Source organism: Myxocyprinus asiaticus, chromosome 12, assembly GCF_019703515.2.
Source record: "Myxocyprinus asiaticus isolate MX2 ecotype Aquarium Trade chromosome 12, UBuf_Myxa_2, whole genome shotgun sequence".
Lineage (NCBI taxonomy): Eukaryota > Metazoa > Chordata > Actinopteri > Cypriniformes > Catostomidae > Myxocyprinus > Myxocyprinus asiaticus.
In genome coordinates this window covers 41,664,587-41,688,435 of record NC_059355.1, presented here as the reverse complement: position 1 = coordinate 41,688,435, position 23,849 = coordinate 41,664,587, and the positions used below count along the sequence as shown (strand labels likewise).

The 23,849-nt window shown below is 37.2% G+C and overlaps 1 protein-coding gene across 1 annotated transcript in view; it reads right to left on the bottom strand.

Moving 5' to 3' along the window:
* Positions 1-23,849, bottom strand: part of LOC127449422 (contactin-4-like) — a 261,042-nt gene that overhangs the window by 4,431 nt on the left and 232,762 nt on the right. The window contains exons 13-19 of the mRNA XM_051712833.1: positions 13,776-13,951; positions 11,354-11,474; positions 10,744-10,902; positions 8,327-8,476; positions 7,275-7,345; positions 1,045-1,279; positions 692-807 (exon numbers count right to left, since the gene is read on the bottom strand). Coding sequence (XP_051568793.1) covers positions 692-807; positions 1,045-1,279; positions 7,275-7,345; positions 8,327-8,476; positions 10,744-10,902; positions 11,354-11,474; positions 13,776-13,951 — 1,028 coding nt within the window. The remainder of the gene's footprint in view (positions 1-691; positions 808-1,044; positions 1,280-7,274; positions 7,346-8,326; positions 8,477-10,743; positions 10,903-11,353; positions 11,475-13,775; positions 13,952-23,849) is intronic.

Below are 23,849 nucleotides of genomic sequence, written 5' to 3'. Positions count from 1 at the left end.
AGAAATCTTTCACTTATTATGCAAATCTTTTGTGTATTTTGTTAAATAGTACTAACAACCATTAACTTTAATTAATTTAATTTAAAATGACTTCCCTTACAAAAAAATCTGGCAAACTTGCCACAAATTTGCCGATCATTCTTTTCACATGCAAATAAGCTTGCTATTCGCCACAAATGTTCGCCAGAAGTTTGCAGCTCTTTGCCAGTAGCTGGAACCTGCAGCAAACCTTTTGATTTTTGGTCAATGAAGAGTTTGTGCAAAGCTAATTTGCATATGACAATTAACGAGTGGTAAATCTGCAGCAAGTTTGTGGTAACTCTTTCCACCATAATATCTGGGCGTTATTATGTGGTTGCTAAGGTATTGCTAGGTGGTTGCTAGGGTCATTGCTAAATGGTCAAGGTCAAAAGAGCAAGTCTCTATGATATTCTGGAACAAAGACTCAGGTTGCTCTTTAGGATTTTTTTGGCTGTTTTATCATCAGCCATATTAAAATTGTAAGCCTGATTGCTACATTATATTACATTATAGTACAACTCTCTTTGACAAGCTGCAAATGTAATACGTACCGTAAGGAGTTTTGAAAAATGTATAAGCACAAATAATGATAAGACAACAATAAACACAAAACATGTAGGTTAAGCTTCGAAAAATCCATATCATTTTAATTGTAAAGTGTTAAGTGTACCTCATAGCCGAGAACACGTTTCTTGCTTGTACTCCACGGAAGGGCTTTCCAGGACACCTCAACGTCAAATGCTGAAAGGCTTTTGGCTCTGACTCTTGTGGGTGCCCTTCCAGGCTCTAAATTCGAAGGAGAAATTGTTCGATTAGACCGTTTCATTCAACAACGTCTCGGAATGTCCATGCCTTTTGAAAAACAAGGCCGCCATGATTAATGGGTTCTGGCACGATACACTTTCAGTTAACTTGCCTCCTATTAACTGCCAACTAAGCGTTCCAAAGCAAAATGCCACAAGGTTCATTCCACTTTAATTTCTCTGTTGTGCTCAACCATACAATACAGTTAAAGCAACTGACCCTCCTCAGCAGAGTAGATGGTGATCATGGGTCCAAAAGGCCCTTCGCCCTTGTTATTGTAGACCCCTACTTTGACCTGGAACGGGGAAAAGGGCAAGATGGTCTCGTTTTTGAAGATGTATTTGGAGGCTTCAGCAGAGGGAACCGCCGCTTGCATCCACCCGGTGGCGCCAAAGGGCCGGAAAGCAACCACGTAGCCAAACCCTCCTCCATTCTGGAGCTCTTCGGGAACGGGCTGCAATACACATCCACAAATAAAACACACAGGTCTACAATACAGTACATTGCTTGGATTGTAATATCCCATCAATTATTTTAATATTCCTTACACATACCATGTCTTTTTGGACACATACCAAGGCAATACAATAATATTCTTTAAAGTAAGGCACATATTCAGTACCATGTTTTAAAGTGGCCTCAGAAAAGTATTTGGACACTTAAGCCACAATATGTATGAATGGCTTTTTATTATATAACAAAATATCAAAGCAAATTCCATTTATTTAAAGAAAAATAGCACAAGTACACTTTTCAAGCAAAACATTTCAAAGAGGTTTGTTAGGTTTCAAATTATAAAGCAATATTTTTCATAATTTACACAACAGTATTTGGACACTTTTTGGTTGTCAAACATTAGTGGAACATGTCCATAGTTAATGTGATACACCCACTTAAAATCACCATAGGACCAGTTGCTTACAAATAATTGCACAAGTAACTAGGAAAAGTTAACTTATTTCTGAGAAAAGGTCAAGCATTATTTGTTGGCAAATGCCACTTTGGTAATGCATTACCTAATTCAATGAAATTCATACATTTTGAGTGTCACTTAAATGTCTAAATACATTTGGAACCACTGTACATATTAAAGTAACATGGGTACCATCTATTATCATCACTGTACCATGGTACAGCATGATATTTTTGAAAGAGAGGTTTTGATTGTGTAGTACTATGGTACTGAAATTCATGAACTATGGTATTTACATGGTACTGAAAGGTACTTCCAAGAATACCATGATACTATCATAAAGTACCATGGTCCTAAAAATAACAAACAAACAAACATGGAAGTACCATGATACATGGCCAAAAAAAAAAAAAAAACATGACAGTAACAATAGCTAAAACACATGGTACTGCCATGATTTCACAATTTACAATTTACAAATTACATTTTTAAAATGTTTTTTTTTATTTATTTATTTTTTTATCATTTAACATGGCACTACCATGTTTTCACCCCATGTATTATGGTATTACAATTTTTTCTATGTATCATGGTACTAACATGTTTTGTTGTTGTTGTTTTGCTATGTATTGTGGTACTACCACTCCCATGTTTGTTTGTTTTTTGGCAATGATATGATACTACTATTGTTTCTTGGTCATTTATCATGGCACTACCATGTTTTTTTTTTTTCCTACGTATCATGGTACTACCATGTTTTTTTTTTTTTTTGCCCATTTATCCACATCCACAAGATACAAGCCAAAAAAAAAAAAAAGGTAGTAGTGCAATGATATATGACCAAAAAACAATGAAAGCACCATGATAAATGGCCAAAAAACATGGTAGTACCATGATACATGGCCTATAAACATGGTAGTGGCATGATAAAAAAAAAACAAAAAACACAGCAGATACATAGCCAAAAAAACAAATAAATAAAATAAATGGTATTGCCATGATAAATGACCTAAAAACAATGGTAGTACCATGGTACATGGCCAAAAAACAATCTAGTACCATGATACAAAGGGCAAAAATAACATGCTAGTACCATCATACATGGCTAGAAAAACCATACTAGTTCCATCATACATGGCCAAAAAACCATACTAGAACTATGGTACTTTTTTTGTAAATGTGTTACACACAAACACAAACCATATAGCAAACCATATCTTATATTTTGGCTGTGCAGATGGCAGGATGATTTCCCGACACCTTTCAAGCATCAGACACCACATTCCTGCTAATCTCTGCTGCAGCATGGTCTGAGCCAATAGCTGTCACCCCTGCCTCTTCAGCAAGAGAGGGATACCATCTCCCTGGAAATCGTTTTGCCAGGTAATGATATCATGGTGATTTTGTTTGAAGTATCGGTCTGTCTCTGACCATGAGGTAATGCGGTGTGGTAACGGTGAGACATAAAATAGCATTCATTAGTCTGAAACCATAGCGTGCGACTTAAAGATGGGGGAGAGATAATTTTTTCACGCTTGCACACATGTGCATTTTCAGTCCGGTGGGAGAGCTTAATGAGTAAATGAAAATGTACCTGTAATCAAGCGCTCACTCCAATACCTGCTGTGCAAACAACAATTTGCAATGGAGAGACCAAAATCAAAGGGCTGTATTCCAAAACTTAGTGAGCTGCCATGATATATTCTGCCTATGTCTATAATGAATTGGGGAAATATATATATATATATATATATATGTACATATAAACATTCAAAGGGTTTAAAATACTACCTATTACACTTTCCAGCAACACTTTTTGTATTCCTAGTAATGAGCTAAGAGGTCAATATGTGACCAATATGTGATGGTCATTTTCAGGGAGATTTTATAACTGGGCTCTTATGACATCAGCTTTTAAATGTAAATTTTTAAATCTGCAGCAATATATCAGTGCGCTTTGTCCTGCATTCATGAGCAGTATTTACGCATTTACTCCACGCAGCTATCACAGCTATTTTGATTAACTGTATAAATCCATGTAAACATCCAAGTTAAGTGTAAATGCCTTTTGCTCTGCCGTTCGCGTGATTGACAACTGGAGCGTGAACAGACAACATTTCTGCGTGTGCACAGCGAGGTGCACATGAGAGTGTTCCGCGACCGGGGTTGGTGCACTACGCAGGCTGCGTACTCTGTATTTAGGGAGCGGCGGTACTGCTGTACAGAACTAATGATCTAAATTATTTCTACACTGAAAACTGTAACTACACTGAACTAAGAACTAAAAGCTATGAAATAGCAAAAGTAGGCATTTATAAAGCATGCTCTTGCTTTGATTTATATTTCAGCATTATATATAATGTCCCTGTGGGACATTTTCACGTTTTCACCATAATATTTACTAGAAATGCTTCCAAACCTCTCTTCTTATTGATAAATTCATCCAGATCTAACAAGAGCCCTTAAGGGATAGTTCACCCAAAAATGAAAATTCTTTGGATTTGGCAGTAATATTTTTTTTCTGAACAAAGCAAAAACCGAACCGTACCAAAACGTGACCCTAAAACCGTGATACAAACCGTGCTGTGAGAAATTCGAATTGTTACACCCCTAGTGTGGATGAGAAACAGATCACTTTCACATTCTTCTTTTGTTTTTGGTGATTCACATTCTTCACGCATACACCCCCTGCTGGGCTGGGAGAAGAACCTCTAGCAAAAAATTACTTAAATATTTATCTGTTTCTCATCCACACCTATCATATCACTTCTGAAGATATGGATTTAAGTCTGCATTTAATCAAAATTGACCCTATTTACTTCGTTAGCACACATTACTAGTCTTGTGGTGAACAATTCATCAGTGTAAATTAATCCACAGAAAAAAAAATAGCTTATCTTCGTAATCTTCAATCAAAATCTGAAAATTAGCTTTGCCTCTGGAATGACATTCCTTCTCTGATGACGTCAGTTTGACGGCTTGGGCATAACATCCTTTAACCACTCCCCTCCAACCGCCAGTCTGCGTTGAACTCTGACAGCGAGTAAAAAAGATGCATAACAAGCAGAGATGGCGAGGAGGTGCGTTTTAGGTTGTGGCTCTCCCAAAATCCTTTTCCCAATCCTCCAAATACCCTGGCTTGATTTTTTGCATATCGAAGAAGGAGGGATATCAGAGAGGTCGCGGCTGTGTTCGAAGCATTTCACCCACGAATGCTTCAGAATTTGGACAGAACGCGAAATGGGGTGTGTGAAATATCTGTCCTTAACCGATACGGCTGTCCTGTTAGTGTACACCGTTGGTACCTCACAAAGTTTGATGGTAAGTGAAACTAGCTAGCAAGCTCGTCGGAAATGGTTTTCGTCGCTAGCAGCATTATCTCCCAGCTATATATTTAGACAGTTTTAGGCTACTGTTCTAAGCAGTGCACCCTATTTAAAACCTTGCCCAAGTGCTGTAATTAAACACTGGTTAATTTAATAAAGGTTGCAGCAGTAATAGCAAACAATAATTAGTTCTGAAAAATTAACATTACCATTGCGAGACATCCAGATGCTCTCGAGGGTGACCTTGCTCCTGAGCCTCCACATCCAGGTCACAGTTACCAATACAATCTATACAATCTAGAGGGGATCCAATAGAATCGATGTAAAATCTTGAATTGCATAAGGCGCACCCTTGCATCTCTAGATGCAGACTTGACGTTTTTTTGGAATCCCTGCCCACACTCCCTTCTCCGATACCAAGTATAAATCTTTCTCCCACAATCCCTTGATAGAAGTTAAAGCTCTGTCCCACAGACTCTGAATTAGCAGGGAGTAATACACTGATGCCTCATGACCTTTTCCAAAAGCAGTAATCACCATTCCCAGAGTATCTGCCGCTTTAGGGGGGTGTATGCTACTCCCAAAAATAGTACAGAGCAGGTGGCGCAGCTGTAAATACCTAAAAAACTGAGATCTGGGAATGTTGAACCAAATTTTCAAAAGATCTCAACAATAGACTCTCATATAGGTCACCGATTGTATTAACCTCCCTCACAATCCACTCTGACCAGCAGAAAGGGGACTTATTAATACATAATTCTGGGTTCAGCCATATGCTCGAGGCAACATTAAAATAAATGTCTGAATTTAACACTCTGGACACTTTTGTCCATACCGAGTGCAAATGCGAGATAAAGGGGTGTGACTTAACTTCTCCAGTTAGTTTAATAATAAGGCTTTGCAATGGTGAAATAGGGGCAAGAACTTCCTGTTCAATACAAAATCATGGAGGGGCTCTCTCAGGTGGAACGACCAATGAGTCAAATGTCTGAGACCGAATGCATAATAACAAAACAAAACCTTGGGTAGGGCAACATGTGCTTTTAAAAGTTTACGTTTTTAAAACTTGACATACCAGCTTTAAAAAATGCATAAAAACAGAGAAATGCAGCGCAGCAGTCAAAGATGTCCATCTAGCACATGTTTATATAGAAAAACTATTGAAAAATGGTGCAGACAGACATAAAAATGCATTCAAACTGAACGACCCCTAAGTATACTGCCCACCTTTTGGAACAGCCTTCTCCTCGGAAGCGTGCCAATGATGTCCAAAAATGTTGCCTACCTAGCTCTTTAGGCTATTGCAAAAGAGCCAAGATGATCAAATACACTCATATAGACAAGAATATGCACTTTTTCTGCGTTTGTGGAATGTATCAGTGCTTTTATAGTAAAAAAGATGTTCTACGGTATTTGTTTTTTTCATTTAAAAGACAACACAATGAAAAGAACTCTCGAAGTTTCAAGCTGCCTCTGACAAACTTTCACCTCTGCAGATAATACCACCTTCTCTCAACAATCGAGTCTCAAACCTGAGCAATAGAACATGCATTGTGAAAAGAGTTACAGAGACAGAGAGAATACAATCTTTTAAAAGATCCTCGCAAATTGGAAGAAAACTCCATTTAATTATCTTTGAACACTCTTTGCTGCTTTTTCTGCATGACAGTGGCAGTTATTGCTGTTCAGCTCTTAAAGAAAATGAAATGTCATGTGTTATGTGTATCGGCTTTCCTATGATTAATGAATGCTTCACGTATAGGGAACAATGGTGTCTAGCCAGCTTGAAAATGTAGACGGTATACAAAGGACTCAATGAGAGAAAGAGCAACACACACAAGCACACACACGCACGCGTTGGTGCGGCTATCCTTATGAGGACACTCCATAGACATAATGATTTTTATACTGTACGAACTATAGATTCTATCTCCTAACCCTAAACCTACCCCTAAACCTAACCCTCAAAAAAAAAAAAAAAAAAAAAAAACTTTCTGCATTTTTACATTTAAAAAAAAACTTAGTTTAGTATGCTTTTTAAGCGATTTGAATTATGGGGACACTAGAAATGTCCTCGTAAACCACATTTATAGCATAATACCTTTGTAATTACTGGTTTGTAACCTACAGAAATGTCCTCGTAAACCACCCAAACCCCCCAACCCCCCCACACACACTCACAGGCAAGTGAAGTGCACTGGTCATCTTACCTCCCAAGTGATGACTAACTCTGATCGACTGCCACCTCCTCCACTCACGTTAGCCGGGGTGACCTTGGGAACTGGAGGAAGGGAAAGATTTACTCAGTTCTGATTAGGTCTGTCCATTAAAGACATATTTGAATGATTTAACATTTTTACTGGGAAGTTGTTGACAATTAAAATGGACATGATTTTACTTTAAAATGTATTTGAATGTATAATGAAATGTGTATTTTATGTTAAAAAGAAACATTTCCCTTTTTACATTTATGTTTCACTTAAATGGTTCTGCAGTTTGACAAATTAATTTTTAAAAGTATAAATATTCAATGTAGACAATTAGTAGTTAACATGAGGTCATAAAACCACATGCATAGCTTGATTTTTACATTTTCTGAAGAAAATGTAAGTGGTGCTTGCCAGTGGTGCTGCCACAATGCTAAGGTATTGTGGGTATTTACCAGTGCATTGCTATGCTGTTGCTAAGATGTTCGTAGTGGATTTTAACACATTGTTATGTGGTTGCTAGGGAGTTCTGGCTGGTTGCTAGGGCATTGCTAGGTGGTTCAATATGTTCTGGGTTGAATAAAAGATCAATTGACAGGTTTTGTGGCATCATGCTGAGTTCCACAAAAAAACATTTTTGACTCATTGCAGGTTTATTTAAAAAAAGAAGCAAAAATCTCAGTTACAGACACTTATGACGGAAGTGAATGGGGCCAGTCCATTAATGTTAAAATAGACACTATGTCAAAAATATTGCCTCAAAACATAAACATTGTATGTATTAACATGATTTCAGTATGATAAAATCGCTTACACCAATTTGATATAACTACTGTAAGTGGCCATGACAATGCATTACATCTTAATCCTTAAGGTTAGGGGTTTCTAACAAAATCAAAACAAATAAAAACTAAAATAAACAGATAATGCACATCACAAAATTGATAAAATTCTACCTCATCAAATGTACAAAAACAAGCCAGTTTTGTGGTGGAACAAATTTAAAGAGTCATATGCAGACATTGAGGGTTAACTAGTGTGTTTCAAGCACTCACGTGTTTCTTTGGTCCTTGCTTTCTTTGAGGGTTTGCTGGGCTCTCCTGTGCCCACTGCATTGCTTGCCAACACTCTGAACTCATATTCCACCCAGGGGTTAAGCTCGATTACTGTAGCTGTCAGATGCGTGCCCCTCACCACCTCTGGTACTGGCACAAAACAAAACACACACACTTACTGTGAGACGGGCCCCCCGTGTGTCTGCACAGGCCCTTCGCACACTCACACAAATACAACACACACAGCGCAGGCCTCTTCGGCTCAGCGAGATAATAAGCTCTGCAGGTAAAGGTACAGGGACCGCAATTATCGATAGGTGACATGAAAGCAGAGATAGAAATTCATCTACAATCAGTCTTCAGTATAGAGCATAGGTGTAAATTTAGGTAGGGATGATAGGGACATGTACCAACATTTGGGCAATTTTACCACTTAGAAAATATTTTACTTTGTTTTACTATGTTTTTGTTGTTGTTTTTTTCATGTTAATGATTATTAAAAATTCTCATCATCATTATTCATGTGTAAATTATTGTCCAACATCTTCTTAAGCGACACGTTTCCTATCTAAGACTAAGTCAAAAAACATCCTGAGTTTTGTATGTGGCCCAATGGAAGATGTTGCTTTTACGTGCAGTAAGTGCCCTCTTAAGGAAGAAACCTTTGGATTTGAGTGACTGTGCCAGGTAAGGGGGTGGAGGTGCAAGATTTTAAAATGCTAATATTACTGCACAGACTACTGATTGCCTTCCCAAATTAAGAATATAGTGGTGGCCAGTTGGGCTGCATGATATATATATAAAAAAAATGTCAGTATCAAATTAACTTGCAGTATGATTTTAATGCATTCATCCATAAAATTTAGTATATGCGTGTTTCTATGACAACATAAGTGTGTGTGGGTGAGTCAAGCAAGCAGCTCGTCAAAATGAGTCGGTCTATGTCAGCGCAAGGATGTTCACCTTTTAAACTTTTAAATATTTCATATTTTCTGCACACAATATATAGCATACATTTAGCCAATACATGTTTTTATTTTGCAGATTGGAGAAGATCAGGGCAGACAAGAAAAGCATGTTTTCTCTATGAAATACAGGAAATAAAATTAGACCTTTGGGATAGAAATAGTGCTAGTAAAAAATCAGGCTAATATTTAATGTGGTGGGGCAAAGGAATAGAAATTTTGACTTGTTATATGAGGAAATATTGTTCCTATAGACACAACACTTTCTTGCATTCTTAATATCAAGATTTTGAATAAGGTCCTCCTTATAATATGCCCCTACCAATTTTCAAACCAAACCTATGCCCTTGGTATAGAGGCCAGCACTTCTGATATCGATAAGGACAATCAAGGGATATTTGGGGATTAACATTGCATGTTTTTAGTTGGTATACATTAATGGCTAATTTGTTTATTTATTGCATGTTTTTTCTTGATCATATTATACCACGGCTCATTAGTCTTGAGCTCATTAGCTTTTCATTTGTGGTTTTTGTCTGTTGGGACAACTATAATCAAATTTAATGACATTTATAATACTTAATCAGAATGTTGAGGTTAGCAATACAATGTTTGGATCTGAAAACTTTCTATTAATAAACTGTATACTAATCGCAAGCAGCAGCAACATATGGGATTTATTTCTTGTATATTTACTTCAGTGTTTTTTTCTACACATCTGCTGATAATCTATAAAATGTGTGGTGTTTTTTTCCTTATACTAATACTTGATCAGAAAACTAGATAAACCTCAACATTAATATAATATAATATAATATAATATAATATAATATAATATAATATAATATAATATAATATAATATAGTCCTTGTACATTTGTACTTGGAAAATAAAATGTCTAAAGTTTTTTCTTTTGTATTTTTATGTCCCGGCTAATTAGTTTTTAAACTCATTAGCTTTTCATTTGTGGATTTCGTTTGGTTGGGACAACTAAAATCAAATTAAATTATATTTTCAATACTAGATATATAATATAAAACTAGATAAATTACTATATATTTATATAGATTTAGGAAACTGAGTGATTAATATTTAAACTAAATGGTTAAAAATTATATATTTTTATTCTTTTAATTCTTTTTTTGGTCAAATTTTCTAAAATCTGTTTAGCAGTACGTTGAGCAACACAATGATCTTTATCATGAGCTAAAGCCCAACAGAAAACAACTACAGAAAAGTGACTACAGACAATGTATAAATACAAACGGTCATTGAAACCAGGCACTTCACAATGTCAGTTTTGCATTGAGTAAAAAAGCAAAAAGCAAACCAAAACAAACAAAAAACTCCAACGTAAAATCTTAGTAGATAATAGTAGAGGACAAAGCAGGGGGTGGAACAATAAAACATGGAACAAATGTTTTGATCTGGAAGGCTGGTTAAAAGCCCCACCTGTGCTAACAGCTTGCCAGCCCAGGGAGAAAGGGGTTCTAGCCTGGATATTGTAGGCAGTAATTGGACTGTGATTATCAGGACCAGGCCTCCAGGAGAGAGTGGCTGTGGTATCTGTTATTTCTTCCACATGGATGCTGGTAGGTGGGCCAGGGGGACCTGAAACAGAAGCCGTGCACACCAGAAACACACAGGCATGTTGTCACGTTTGTAGCTTGCATATAAACTGCTGCCTAAAGCACAGCAGTTCAGATGGTTGAGGCTGCACTACATGTATTCACTGAGCTAAAACCTCTTATTAGATTACGGATCATTTTTCTGGGTATAATTTTTACTATACAAGAAAAAAACAGCGCAGTTTTTTCATCGGTTTGGTTAATATTTACAATGCTTTACAATGCTCAGTTTTCATTGTAGATCTTTAGGGGTGAATTCACCAGTTGTGCCACTTTATGTGGATTATTTCAGCGCAAAAAACCTGCACCTCATTCACTAACCAACGACAATCCAGTATAAACTTGCGCTAAATGAGCTGAAATGTGATGTATTTTTAATTTAGTGTGATGTGATGCCATGTGAATGTGTATTATAGGTTTCACAGTTTTATTACCTCTGACAATCAGGTCAGTTGCAATAGAGCTGCTGTCCACCTTTGTCTGCACGGCACATGTGTACTTCCCAGCATGCCTCAGCTGAATGTTCCGGACCATGATGTCACCTGCCGAGTGCTGCTAACAGAGAGAGAGATCAAAGACGTGGTAAGGGGACAGAACAGGAGATGAACACAATTTGGGGGTTTATTTTAATATCTTATGCTTATACTGAAGTTTACTGGGAGGAAAAACTTATGACTTATATCCCAGAGATTATAATCATAGTTGTCTTTTGTTCCAAACTGCATATAAACTTCGTATGATATATACTGTTTTACCATTAGTTGCATATTTTAAGTCAGAAACGAACATCAGAGGGTATGCTGAACTTACTTAAATGTGTCAACTCATATCTAATTGCCCAATCTGTGAATGTTGAAATGACATGGAGAAAATGAATGGGGAATATCTCGAGCTTTTCTCCTGCTTTAGATCTGCGTCTATGCACACTGTACGCACACACACACCCACACACACACACACACATCAAGTGACAATTCTATTGTGCCCAGTCTATTCTGAGCAGTCTGCATCGCCATAAACATTATTTTTTAAAGTAGTATCGCAAGCCCTTGCAATATGCATAGCATGATATGTAAATTTGCAATATTACAATAAGCACGATATGTCGTGTAGCTGACAGACAGTCTCTTCTTGTCTAAGTGGGTGGTTCTTTACCAAAATTAGCTGCAAAGTGGACCAGACTTTATGCCAATAATCAAACGTTTGACTACATGGGAAACTAATTTCTGACACAGAGTGGTGGGACTATTTTTCGTACCTGTCTCTGTGAGTACTGTTTTTAAAATGCAATAATTGGCTTAAGTAAAGTCGGCTGTGTAAGTTTAATAACATTATTTACATCCAAGGTCCATTTTTTCCCTCATCTTCACTCAAAAGACTTACAGCGAGTGCTGCTAATAACATACATCACTCATTTTAAATCATAGTAATCCAGTGAAATAAATTAAGAATGGCATTTTATTTCTCTGAAAATAGAGCACTTCGATTTAGAAAGTTCTCCATTGCTTGTTTATTTGGCGATGGGGCGCCTTTAGATGGCACGAAGAACTGGAGGATGAGAAAAGCAGCGCCCCCCTTTAAAATTTTTTTTTAATAAACTTAGATGAAACACATGTGACTGTCACAAATGCTGTAATTCATATCAGTGAGTGGGAAGCTTAATTATAGTCTAGATTATTACAGAATGGCTTGTCAGTGCCTGCAAATATAATGGGAAAATCTCTTTTCCAAATTTCACAAACTCAAAACTGTGGCATTATATGAAATGTATTAGTGTGATTTATTTTTAACAATTTAGTAGAAAGTACTAGATATGAATATACAGAGGCATAATACGTTAAAGGGATAGTTCACCCAAATATGAAAAATTTCATTTAATCATCCTCATGTCTTTACAAACCCGTAGGACTTTCTTTCTTTTGAGGAACACAATAGGAGATGTTAGGCAGAATGTTAGGGACTGATAGCCTCAATAAATAAATAAATAAATAAATAAATAAATAAATGTATTTGTTGCAGTATTGGTTGCACCATTTACATTGTAAATATTATTACCCACTCATTTGGGGTTCCTCAGATGCCACACTGGTGGAACCCCCTTGAAAACCTTTAGGACCTTTTGAAGAAGTCTTAAAAAAAATTATATTTATATTCTCAGGAACATTCATGTATATTTCAAGTGCCTCAACTTTTTTTATTATGATGGGTTTACTGAAGGAACCATTGACTGTCTTTAGGAGTTCTTTTAGGTGACTAAAGCCATATTTACACTGCAAAGGTGGCACAGAAACTGCATCTAAAGTGGAATTTAGGTGCATTTACACAGACCGTTTAATGCTGCACGGAGCAGGCATAAATGCATTTACACAGCAATTATGAGATTAATGTTTTAAATATAAAATTATGAAAACAGAAATATAAAACGAATAAAAATATGAAGTTATACTTTTAAATATGAAACGAAATAATGAAGTATATGTTCTGTCATAACAACAACAAAGTTTAAGGCTGCTCTGATGTTGCATTTCATTTACACAGAATTTAAGCAGCATCAGAACTGCCTTTGAAACTAGGGGCCGAGGTGGGTCAGAGCAGGCTTAATTTAGTCTGGCTTTTGCATCTTTACACATATTTTTGAGCAGGCTCACACCAGGCTTAACCCTGCTGTGTAAAGACACCTTAAGAGTAAGTTTCTGCAGAGAAATGAAAGGGTGTCTTGAGGTTCTCCATAAGGATCTGTCAGTGTGGCATCTCAGGAACCCCAAATATTGCCTCGAGTTCTGTATCATTTCATTTTTACAGCACAGATGCTGTGAAATGTTCTACTTGCAAACTAGAAAATGAATGTGTTCTTACTCCGCCAACTTTTTCAAAGTATCCCCCATGACTGCCGAAGTGGATGAGTTGCTCATTGAAGAACCACGTAAACTTGAGTTCCAGCGAAGGGTCATAGGACACTTGACAGGGAAGAATGATGCTTTCGCCTACAGTCACATCCAGTGTAGACGGAGTGGTTGTAATGATAGTTGGTTCTGGAAAACAGTACATTAATGGGTGAAAATTTTAGATTGTGCCATTACCTTCGACTGACAAGTGACCAAAAACTACCATCAAATCAAGTAAACTTTCATTTTAGTTGCAATTCAGCAACTTAAGTGCATAGCCGTTTTGCCAAACATTGTAACATACCTTGGGTCTTTAGTGACCTGGCACTTATATCTTATCAAAAAATGGACATGCACAATATGTGTGTGATACTCATAATTCACCATCATTGCAGAGCAAATCGACATGATATGGTAGTAAATTGTATGAATATGGCACTCATTTGTCTTGCAATAAACATAGAAATAGATATCATGTGATAGTACTCTTAAATAGATATGAAATCATCATAAAACATTTGATTTGTAGAAGTGGAAATATACATTTTGATATTATTACATATATCTGTAGCATCTGGACCAATCAGACACACAATTATTCATTATTTAATGAATAATCCAACAGACGTCTCAAGACCGTAACAAGCAAAGGTCCAAGTAGGCCCAAGCAGACTCCGAGATGTCTGCTCTCCCACTAATCATTATCACCTCTTACTCCCCCTTTGCTGACACTGGTCCAGCAACTAGTGGACCTCAGAGAAATTCCAGGTGGGGGAAGGTAGCCACATAAAAAAGCAAAGGAATGTGGAGAAGAAACTCACTCCCTCATAGGAAAGACACATGAAGCCCATAAAACAGATTTTCTTTATTAATTTATAGACAAACTGTTCTATAAATGAACATGCATATCCTCAGGACATTGTGAGTATGATTATTACTGTCTCGTATAGTGTCTTTTGTACTGTATACTGTTTTGTTCATGCTTTATGACAGAACCACTAGATAATGTAAAATTATTGGTATCATGCTTCCTATCAAATTAATCCTTGTGTGATGCCCTAAACATTGGTGTATAGCACCACCTTATAGTGTGCACTGTATGCTTGTTATATTAATCAGAGCATAAAGGGGCACAAACTGCCAGCTTACTCCAATCATGCAAATGAGTCAGCTTCCAAACAAAGGAACATTTCCCGCTGGAAAATTGCACCTTTCTCATTGGCCAAGCCAAACTCGAAAGGAGTGACCTCCCTCAGGAGTTAAAGGGCACTGTCGGAGTGACCTCCCTCTCTCTCTCTCTTCTCTTCTCTCTCTTGCTGCTTCTACTGGTTGCTGTTCGTGTGGGAACACCCGGTCCGACCACGTCTCATTCCCTCTCTGGGAACCAAGGTTACATACATAACCGAGCCATTCCCTTTCGAAGGATCTTCTACATTGCATGAAGACGCAATTGGAAATGAATACCCTAACGCCATGTGAACAGTAGATGCCAGCTATCTAAGCCCGTGTGGCAAGCCTACAGCGGCACACAAGCGAGAGTATATAAAAATTATGAATTTACTCCTGTTCCAATAGAAAGAACCTGGGAAGCAGGAGTCAAACTCTCATCCAGATTATAAAATCTAACAAAAGTATGCAGAGAGGACCACCCTGCTGCCATATAAATGTCCTCCAAGGACGCACCTCTAGCCAAAGCCCATAAGGATGCCACTCTCCTCGTAGAATGGGCCGGAATACCCAGAGGCGAAGGCAAACAGGGCATGTACTGTAAATCACCAACCCTCTTAAACGATGCCAAGTCCAATAGCAAGGACGTTTTAAGAATCAAAAACGTATCAACTGATGTTAAGGGCTTGAATGGGGCAGCCGAGAGCACCTCTAACACCATAGATAAATCCCATAAAGGGATGAGGACGGGACAAAAAGGTCTCAGCCTGCATACTCCGTGCATATGTTACATGTCAAGCCATGTGTAACTTCCTCGAACATAACGGAGTCAAACTAACACCACAAGTTCATCATTTCTTCATTCAACGCGGAAGACATTGATTGCAACTTCAACACCATCGACTCAAGGAACCATCAATACTTTCTCCTGAGACTGCATCCGGACTCTCTCTCAACAGCCAAGGCAATGCAAGTATCGGTACAATTAACTAACTAAACAGAGGTTTAGTATAAGCTGTGAACCCCTTTGTTAACAAAGGTGCTTTGAAGTAAGAAACTGATGGTCCTTTCAGATGGTTAAATGACTCTTTTCATAGCTTCATTCCCCTGTTCTGCTCCTGTTTCATTCACTTTCATTTTTCCATTTCCCATGTATGCGTGATTTGTGTGTATGTGTTTGTTTAGATTAGTTATGTGTTCGTGACTTAGTTAAATAAAGCTTTTGTGTACATTCTTGCGATTTGTTTCTGGTCTGCTCGTAAATCAACGTCAATTTAACGATTTGATCACAGCTACATGCTAAGAAAGAGTTATTTTTCTGTGGCCATGAAAAATATCCTTTCTGAGAGTTGATAGACAATCAATACTGAGTGTTCACTGTATGAACAGATTAATTGATTGTAATGTTAATTCAGCTACTTCAAGTTAATTCTATTAACTGATCCAAATATTTATAATTGATTATAACGAGTTATGATTAATTATTCATATTCCCCTTTTCAAGATAATTTGACTGTGGTATATTTTGATACATAATCTCATCCCTGTTTTTAAAAGATTTTGCTTCAAAGCTGTACCTAAATATGTGTAAAATTATTTTCAATAAGTCATGAGAATAATATTACTACAATAAGAGAATTAATCATAATTCCCTTATTAAAGATAATTCCTTACAATAGAAATCGTGAGCGGATACAACGAGACATTGTATTACGATTTTAATGGTGGAGAATTTTATTCAGACAAATAATCTAGTTATTTGTCATTTATCTAATTTATAATGGTTGTTGAACGCGACTAATTCCATTATAAATTTCCTTACATAATAATGTAGAATAAGGACAGTTTAATTTAATTCCTAGCTCACACATACTGTTTCCCTACATATAATGGTAGAGGTACACGGGCACTTTAACTCATCTCGTGTACATTTATACTACCAAATTCGCTACAATCGGGTCACTAAAGACCCTATACACTTAAGGTAATTACACTTAACCAATTAGAAATTATATGTTTTATTTGTTATTTTTTAATTTTTGAATTTTTTTTTTAATGTTAGACGATTCATAAGAAGCATACCTTCAAAAAATAGATGGAGTTGGAATGAGGTCCAGGGTCACTAAAGACCTGAGGTATGCATTTAAGGATTAATGTTGTGTGTTTTGCATAATAGGGTGTTCAATTATGTTTTTTATTTATTTTAGGCCCTGTGGACTTTGAGAAAATATGTAAGGGATAATGTACAGTCAGCCAGTTGTTATTGCACAATAAACCCCAACAGGGTGATCAGGAACCCGTCGCAAAGCGGAGGGGTCTTGTATCACCCTGAAGGGGTTTATTTTTCTATAACAATTGGATGACTGTACATTATCCTGCTTATTACAGGGCTACTAACCAAATAAATAAATGGACATAAAATATTGATTTGTGCTGAAACTATGTAATTTGAGAAGAAAGAAATTGCTGATCAGCTGAAATCAACCTACTGTTTACATCGGAGTTCTGTTGGTGTTTATTTTGTAAAAATGACCATATGACTCCTCATTATTCAGCCTATTACAAGACTACTTGCCAAATAAACAAATAAATGGACATGAAACATTGATTTGGGGTGAAATTATGTAATTATGTGAAAATAAATAAATCGGTGAACAGCTGAAATCCACCAGGGACATAAACATGGGTGTATTTGAAGAAACACCCAATATAATACTGAACATTATTGTGGATCTATTGTACATCCAGGGTTGGGGAGTAACGGAATACATGTAACGGGATTACGTATTTAAAATACAAAATATAAGTAACTGTATTCCACTACAGTTACAATTTAAATCATTGGTAATTAGAATACAGTTACAGTCAAAACGTATTTTGATTACTGAAGAGATTACTTTGCATTTTATTGTCATTTGTTTCATTTAATATTTAGTCCTTTCAGATGGAAAAAATTATACATATAAATGATGTGATCCAAAGTGCATTTGAACAGCAGTGAAACACTTTCTTATGATGTGTTACATTCATACAAGCATACAGAAAAGTAAGTTTGGAGCAGAAGAAATAGAAATAAACCTTGTGTAAATTGTCAGCTCTAAGCTAAAATGCTGTTTCTAGCCATTTTACATGCGCATGTTACCAGGCACGATCATATTTTTTTATCAAGAAAATTCACACTGGGGGCATGGGTAGCTCAGCGTGTAAAGATGCTGACTACCACCCATGGAGTCGCGAGTTCAAATCCAGGGCATTCTGAGTGACTCCAGCCAGGTCTCCTAAGCAACCAAATTGGCCCGGTTGCTAGGGAGGGTAGAGTCACATGGGGCAACCTCTCTCGGTGGGGCACATGGTGAGTTGTGCGTGGATGCTGCGGAGAATAGCGTGAAGCCTCCACACTCGCTATGTCTCCGCGGTAACGCGCTCAACAAGCCACGTGATAAGATGCGCTGATTGACGGTCTCAGACGCGGAGGCAACTGAGATTCGTCCTCTGCCACCTGGAGTCACTACACCACCACGAGGACTTAGAGCGCATTGGGAATTGGGCATTCCCAAAAAAAATAAAAAATAAAAAACTTCATGTTGGATCATAATTTCTTTTTTTCTAGTAAGACCTTTGATATTAGGGCAAAAATCATATTCTTGATAATAATTTTTTTATTGTTTTCCTGTAAAAATATCTAAAAATCCCTAAAACAAGATCAGTTTGATTTATCTTGTTTTAGAAACAACACTGCATAAGATATTTAGGTTTTACAGAGAATGTATTTTTAACGTGTATTGTGTCTTACTGTACTGGCAGAGTTTTTATAGTCAAAACAAGTGAAAAAATCTACCAGTGCTGAAGAAGTAATCCAAAGTATTTAGAATACGTTACTGACCTTGAGTAATCAAACAGAATACATTACAAATGACATTTTACAGCATGTTTTCTGTAATCTGTATTGGAATACATTTCAAAAGTAACCCTCCCAACCCTTTGTACATCCATACTTGAACAATGTACAAATGTCGTTTGCAGAAGACGGTTGGACAGCTTACAGGGGGAACTTTGAGGATGGACAGAGAGGTGAATATCCCCAGACCGGTCTCTGAGCTCCACCATGTGTCATTGCCTGATCTCTGCTAAGCCTCTAAAGTCCCATCTGCTCTCCCAGAATGCACTATACTATACTCCAAAAAGAAGATAACACAGCAGCACCGGCAGGTCTAGCACCCATGAGTCTCTATTCACACAGGAGCTGGTGCCATTTCACAGGGGAACATGACAAGCATGCCTGCGTCTCCACTTTCAGAGTGCAGCCTAGTGTAGAACAGGTGCATGAGAGAAATGATAAGAGAATCATAGGGTAAAAATACTCTTTGCATCTGTGTAGATTGTTTTTTGACCTCATGAGGGTGCTGTGTGTATTCCACTGAAATATCCACCGAACAAAACTAAAGGAATATTTCATCCAAAAATGAAACTTCTGTCATCATTCACTCACCCTCATGTGTTTCGAAATTAGCATGACTTTCATTCTGGAACACAAAAGGAGTTATCTAGCAGAATGTATAAACTGCTCCATACAATAAAACTGAATGGCAACCATAGCTGTCAAGCAACATTTTATAAGCAACCTGGTCTGATAGAATCACATTACTAGACCTACATATTTGCAGAATTATCTTTATGTGGCTCGTTGAACATATCGTGGCACTTTCCTGGTGAAATGAACACCTGAGGCGCTACAACAACAATTTGACTTTTATTCCCTTTCACACAAATATTAAGAAAAACTGTAGATTGTCAGTTCATAAACACTTACTTTTTGCCTTGTTCCTCACACTATGCTTTATGAGAACTAAACACTTGAACTATAGTGCATGACTTGTCTGGTGATGCATTGTTTGTCCTTTTTTGTCCTTTTTTACTATAAATTTCCACCTTTTACCAGCCCCGACCAGTAGGTGGCGATATGCACGAAAAAAAGAATGTGGAAGTGAAAATGGAGATTTATGGAAAAAAAATACTTAAATACTGATTTGTTTCTCACCAACACCTGTCATATTGCTTCAGAAGATATGGATTTAACCACTGGAGTCATATGAATTACTTTAATGCTCTCTTTATTTGATTTTCGGGGATTTAAAGTTCTGGCCACCAATTACTTGCATCCTATGGTCCTACAGAGTTGAGATATTCTTCTAAAAATCTTAATTTGTGTTCAGCAGAAGAAAGAAAGTCATACACATCTGGGATGGCATGAGGGTGAGTAAACAATGAGAGAATTTTTATTTTTGGGTGAACTATCCCTTTAAAAACCTCATCTGTTTGGGAGAACATTTAACTTGCTTTTAGCACCACACAGTGGACATTTCACCTCGGAACTGCTGCAATGCATGTAAGGAACCATGTAATATAATTTTGCTAAATTTTCACCACAGTCACATAATTTTTTATCAGATCAGGCTGGAGATTTGTCTTAACTTCTCATTTTTTGTTCCACAGAAGAAAGAAAGTCATTCAGGTTTGAATTGGAACAATATGAGGGTGAGAAAATGATGACAGACTTTTCATTTAAGGGTGAATTGTCCCTTTAAACATGGCATACAATGCCCCAGACAAGTGCAAATTTATGCAAGCAGCAAGCGCAGGTTCTAATCTGAGGATTCAATTCTGAAATTATATGTCTCTGTCACATGAAACAACCTTTCCAATCTCAACTGATATCAATCTGGAAAGGCAAAGCTAACAGGTGCATAGCTATGGGTTTTTGTGCGAAACACAATGAGGGGGCCGTCGGATGAGGCTCGGTTCTTTTATTGTTTGAATGAGATCCCTCTCCGACTGTCTGTCAGATTCACACAATGGGATGACAATACGCCACTGCCTGGCATTCTACTGTCAGCTCTTACCCTGGATGTTAAAGGCAATTTTATTTGAAATTCAACAGCCGTGCCTGGAAGCACTGAGGAGCGCATGTTACTTGCTCTTCTCCTGTAGGAACAGGACTTGTTGGAGGATAGGTAGAATGATTTACCTTTCTTTTCCGAGTCTGAGCATCCCCAACCCCTAGATTTCCCCTCTGAACCTTTCATCCCGTTCTCTGTGCAACTTTCTAATGTTGTTTGCCATCTCTCATTGTAGATGACGATCCCATGGCTTTCTTATCCAAGCCAGATTCCTCTACTGTCTATATTTTCAAACATGCATCAGATGTATGAGAATTTCGTAAGTCTGATGCTCTTAGCAGACTATGCTGAAAAGGTGAAAAATTACCACTGTAAGCAAATGAGAAGCTATTAATATCTTCTATTGTAGCTGTAATGGATGAAACAGGCCAAGGTGTCTCATTGTGAGAGCAGGGGGAAAAATGGCTGTGTTGATCTATAGGGCTGGGTTGTATGATGGTATATACCATGTGGGAGATTTAGCTGTATTGTTTCTACTGTTGTAATTATATTGGGAACCAGGGCTTGTTGTCACACTTTTTACTCCAGGGAATATTTATCAGGGTAGGTTTATTTTTTTAAAGTAAATTTCTGCATAGCCACATACTGTAACTTAAAGTTTCGGCGACAAAAAAGCTATTGAACATTTCCACCATTATTGCCCATGAAAAAAGTTTATTAGAGATTAGTTTAGAGTTTTAAAGTTTATTTAACACACAGTGACCTTTTGTGACAACATTCCCCAATAGTTGTCACAATGGATAAAATAGCCTATTATAGGCTTTGCAGCAACATTGAAATCATATCCAATTATGAAACAAAATGACAAAACAAAAATTTTAAATTCCAAAAAAAAAAAAAAAAAAAAAAAAAAGAATTGTTGCCAAGTATTGTAATTAATAAATTAAACCATTTAAATATTAAAAACACCTGACATTAAATAGCCTCATTAATGAATGAAAAAACACAAATGAAAAGTTACGTAACACCCCCCCCCCCTCCCCCCAACATACACACACACACAAAAAAAAAATAATAAAAAAAAAAATATATATATATATACAGGTGCATCTCAATAAATTAGAATGTCGTGGAAAAGTTCATTTATTTCAGTAATTCAACTCAAATTGTGAAACTCCTGTATTAAATTCAATGCACACAGACTGAAGTAGTTTAAGTCTTTGGTTCTTTTAATTGTGATGATTTTGGCTCACATTTAACAAAAACCCACCAATTCACTATCTCAAAAAATTAGAATACATCACAAGACCAATAAAAAAAAAACATTTTTAGTGAATTGTTGGCCTTCTGGAAAGTATGTTAATTTACTGTATATGTACTCAATACTTGGTAGGGGCTCCTTTTTGCTTTAATTACTGCCTCAATTCGGCGTGGCATGGAGGTGATCAGTTTGTGGCACTGCTGAGGTGGTATGGAAGCCCAGGTTTCTTTGACAGTGGCCTTCAGCTCATCTGCATTTTTTGGTCTCTTGTTTCTCATTTTCCTCTTGACAATACCCCATAGATTCTCTATGGGGTTCAGGTCTGGTGAGTTTGCTGGCCAGTCAAGCACACCAACACCATGGTCATTTAACCAACTTTTGGTGCTTTTGGCAGTGTGGGCATGTGCCAAATCCTGCTGGAAAATGAAATCAGCATCTTTAAAAAGCTGGTCAGCTGAAGGAATCATGAAGTGCTCCAAAATTTCTTGGTAAACGGGTGCAGTGACTTTGGTTTTCAAAAAACACAATGGACCAACACCAGCAGATGACATTGCACCCCAAATCATCACAGACTGTGGAAACTTAACACTGGACTTCAAGCAACTTGGGCTATGAGCTTCTCCACCCTTCCTCCAGACTCTAGGACCTTGGTTTCTAAATGAAATACAAAACTTGCTCTCATCTGAAAAGAGGACTTTGGACCACTGGGCAACAGTCCAGTTCTTCTTCTCCTTAGCCCAGGTAAGACGCCTCTGACATTGTCTGTGGTTCAGGAGTGGCTTAACAAGAGGAATACGACAACTGTAGCCAAATTCCTTGACACGTCTGTGTGTGGTGGCTCTTGATGCCTTGGCCCCAGCCTCAGTCCATTCCTTGTGAAGTTCACCCAAATTCTTGAATCGATTTTGCTTGACAATCCTCATAAAGCTGCGGTTCTCTCGGTTGGTTGTGCATCTTTTTCTTCCACACTTTTCCCTTCCACTCAACTTTCTGTTAACATGCTTGGATACAGCACTCTGTGAACAGCCAGCTTCTTTGGCAATGAATGTTTGTGGCTTACCCTCCTTGTGAAGGGTGTCAATGATTGTCTTCTGGACAACTGTCAGATCAGCAGTCTTCCCCATGATTGTGTAGCCTAGTGAACCAAACTGAGAGACCATTTTGAAGGCTCAGGAAACCTTTGCAGGTGTTTTGAGTTGATTAGCTGATTGGCATGTCACCATATTCAAATTTTTTGAGATAGTGAATTGGTGGGTTTTTGTTAAATGTGAGCCAAAATCATCACAATTAAAAGAACCAAAGACTTAAACTACTTCAGTCTGTGTGCATTGAATTTATTTAATACACGAGTTTCACAATTTGAGTTGAATTACTGAAATAAATGAACTTTTCCACGACATTCTAATTTATTGAGATGCACCTGTATATATATTGTTTTGGCCAACAAATACTGTAATTAATAAATTAAATCAATTTATTTAAGCACATGGCAACTTGTCGATCTGACATTTTTGAAAAATGGATATTTCCACCGTTATTGCTCAGAAAAACAAATCTGTTTATTTAACACCTCTTCTGATAACATACCCACTATATGGGGCAAGATTTCACAATGGAATCTGCAACTGAATAGCTTATTATAGGCTATTCAGTAAATAAATAAATAAAAAACATTACATAAATATAACACCAAACTATAAAGTTTCAAACAAAAATTACA